Here is a 2,895-nt window from a genome sequence, read left to right on the forward strand (position 1 = left end):
GAAAATCAGACAAGTGACAGCACCAGTGGGCAACGGGGGGCAAGAGGTGAGCAAACCCTCTTCTGGAGGCTTATTCACTCTTACTTGCTCTCCTTGGGCACAGAGGGCCTTTCCAAGGTCTCAGGTGCAAGCATGCCTGGTGGGAAGTGCTATTTTCCCCTTCAGCCTCTGAGTCCTTGTGCTGGGGCTTAGAATGATACAGCTGGAAGGGCTGCTCCAAGATGATCTGGCCGGCCCCCCTGCAAACACAAAGAGTCCTCTGCAGAAGTAGTCCCTGGGGCCAGAGTCTGTCGGTGGTGGCTGTTTCCATTGCTGACCTCTCTTTTCTCTTTCTGTTTCTGCTGCAGAGGCTGCAAGAGCTGGTGGTCCTGCTGCTGATCCGCTTGGGCCAGGCTGAACCTCTCCTGGGCTCTCCCTATCTCAGTGCTGCCTGCCGCCGTGAGCTGTACCGCCTGCTGCTGGCCCTGGTCTTGGCCCCGGCCCCCTCCTGCCCACCGCCTCTCCACTGTGCCCTGCGCCTCTTCAGCCAGGGCCGTGCAGATCCCAACCTGCAGGTGAGGCTTCCTTGCCCAGGTGTGTGTGCATGGAATGCCATTTGGGACCCCCTCCCTCGCAAATAAGCACAGAGGAGTCATGCAAGTCACTGTATTTCCCCCACACACCCATCCATTTAAAAATAGCTCCAAAGACAGGTCTGGCCCCTGCAGGCCCAGCCCCCTGCCCTCTTCGGATGGTACCTGGCTCCCTATATCCTCCTGCCCAGGACTGAGTCTTACCAGAGGGAGGACACCTATGGGGGCAGTATGTGGTGGGATCAGGACCCAATTGGCTCCCAGCTACAGGTCAGAAAACAAGGCTTTTTATCAAAAGCTCTTGCAACCAGAAAGGTTTTACACTGCACATGGTTTGTGGTTTTAAATTGGTGCCATTTGTTTCAGTGGGTTTTAACTCATCAAATGTTCTTAAATTATTTCTACTACATTCCAGTGTTTAAATTGGGTGCACTGAATGTATTATCTCCTACCTTGAGATCTCATGATGTAGTTCAGTTGGAAAACATTTTAATCAAGAAATAATAGAAAATCTATGGGCTGGTGCATGGGGTGAATAGTTTCCTCCCTCCATTGCCTTGAGCAACCCATCTCTAGTGGTAGGTTGCCCCTGGGGCTGGAGGCTCCACCTGGCCCTAGTGGCTGGCACTCACTGATGGGCCATTTTCTTCTCTGTGACTCTTCTTGTGGCCATCAGAAACATCTTCTAGCCACAGGTTCCAGATGTGTGTGTGGGTCTTTGGGGGGCCGTCTCAGTCCCCCTCACCCTCTGTGACCCCTTCTCTTCTCCTCCCTCTCAGGTGTCGACCTTCTGTGCAGAAGCCCTGGTCATCTGCAATGCCCTCCTCCACCCGCGGGTGCCCTCCCTGCAGCTCCCCCTGGCCAGCCCCCCGGGTCCCCCACCTGGCTCTTCCGAGGTCTCCCCTGCTGCAGCCGCAGCTGCCTCCCCCTCCCCATTCCGTCCAGCCCCCCCTCTGCCCTTCGCAGCCCCCCGGTTCCCTGCCCCTCCCCCAGCCTCCCCCTCCGCACTGCCCTCTTCGGCCAGTTCTCTGGGCCTGCCACTGACCGGCCTGGGCTCAGCCCAGTTGCCTCCCCGCCTGACTCCCGAGGAGCCTGTCCTGCCCCCCTCACCCTGCACAGCGGAGGCAGCCGCTCTGGCAGCAGGGGCCAAGCTCCGCCGCTCTGTCTTTGTCCACTACGACAAGGAGGAGGAAGAGGACGTAGAGATCTCACTGGACAGTGATTCAGACGATAGTGTGGTCATCGTGCCCAAAGGGCAGCTGGGGAAGACAGCCAGCAGCAGCGCAGGTGTTGGGGCGGCAGCATCGGCAGCGGTATCAGTGCCAGTGGCAGCGGCGTCAATGGCGGCATCTGTGCCTGCGCCTCCCCTGCCCTTGCCCCCGCCTGTGCTGCCCACTGTTCCCACCTCACCTCCCTGCGTAGCCCCTGAGGAGGGTTCTCTGGAGCCCGTGGTGCCACCTCTACCCCCAGGGCCCCCGGTGGTCCCTGCCCCTGTTCCCACTCCTTCCTCCTCCTCTTCCTCTGCGGCCATGCTAATGCCCCCCTCCCCAGCCCCTGCGGCCAGTGACCTCCTGTTCCCAACCCTGGTGGATGAAGACCCCACGGTCATCAACATCAATAGCAGCGAGGAGGAGGAGGAGGATGAAGAGGATGAGGAAGACTTCCCGGAGGAGGAGGAGGAAGAGGAGGAGGACTACTTTGATGATGATGAGGAGGAGGAGGTGAGTGGGGTGCTTGTGAAGGCCCTTCTGGACTAGGGGCCACGGCTGAGCCTGTAACCGGGGTGAGGTGGGGGGCTGCCTCCATGGCGGGGGGCTCCCTTTGCTCATCTGCTCTTTCTCTCTCCTTGATGTGCTGAGATGGGGTGGGCAATGGCACTCCTACGCCAGTGGCCACAGAAACTGCTGAGAATACCCCCCCCCCCTTACAGCATCAAAAAATTGAGGGTGGCAGGAAGTCCACTGTCATATTTGGCAAAAAAGTTTATTTTTGAGGTAAAACTGCTGTGAAAAATGGGGGGGGGGGCCTCTGCAGCTGATTTTCCACATCTGGAGGCTTCTGAAACCTCTGGAGGGGCAGGAGCAGCCCTAAGGGCCCCTCTGTCCACTTCTTGATGGGTGGGGAAGTTTTTTTCCAGTTGTGTGGCAGGTGTCTGGTGGGTCTTGAGGGCTGATCCAGAGAGGGTTGGAGTGCAGGGCCAGTGGGGGACTGGAGTGGTCTTGGGGGCAGCTGTGGGCAAGAGGAGGCTGGTGCAGTGAATGTCCATTCTCCCACCTCCTGCCACCCAGGAAGAAGAGTTTGATGAAGAGGAAGGAGTGTTTGA

The 2,895-nt window shown here is 58.4% G+C and overlaps 1 protein-coding gene across 1 annotated transcript; it reads left to right on the forward strand.

The window, feature by feature from the left end:
* Positions 1-206: 206 nt before the first annotated feature.
* On the forward strand, positions 207-2,889 carry LOC121918284 (proline-, glutamic acid- and leucine-rich protein 1-like; the record flags this gene model as incomplete). Its single annotated transcript, XM_042444357.1, has 3 exons — positions 207-554; positions 1,352-2,293; positions 2,861-2,889. Coding segments are annotated over exons 1-3 (1,304 nt in total), but the record flags the coding sequence as incomplete, so codon positions are not given.
* Positions 2,890-2,895: the final 6 nt, after the last annotated feature.

This window comes from Sceloporus undulatus, unplaced genomic scaffold (assembly GCF_019175285.1).
Source record: "Sceloporus undulatus isolate JIND9_A2432 ecotype Alabama unplaced genomic scaffold, SceUnd_v1.1 scaffold_7704, whole genome shotgun sequence".
Taxonomy (NCBI): domain Eukaryota; kingdom Metazoa; phylum Chordata; class Lepidosauria; order Squamata; family Phrynosomatidae; genus Sceloporus; species Sceloporus undulatus.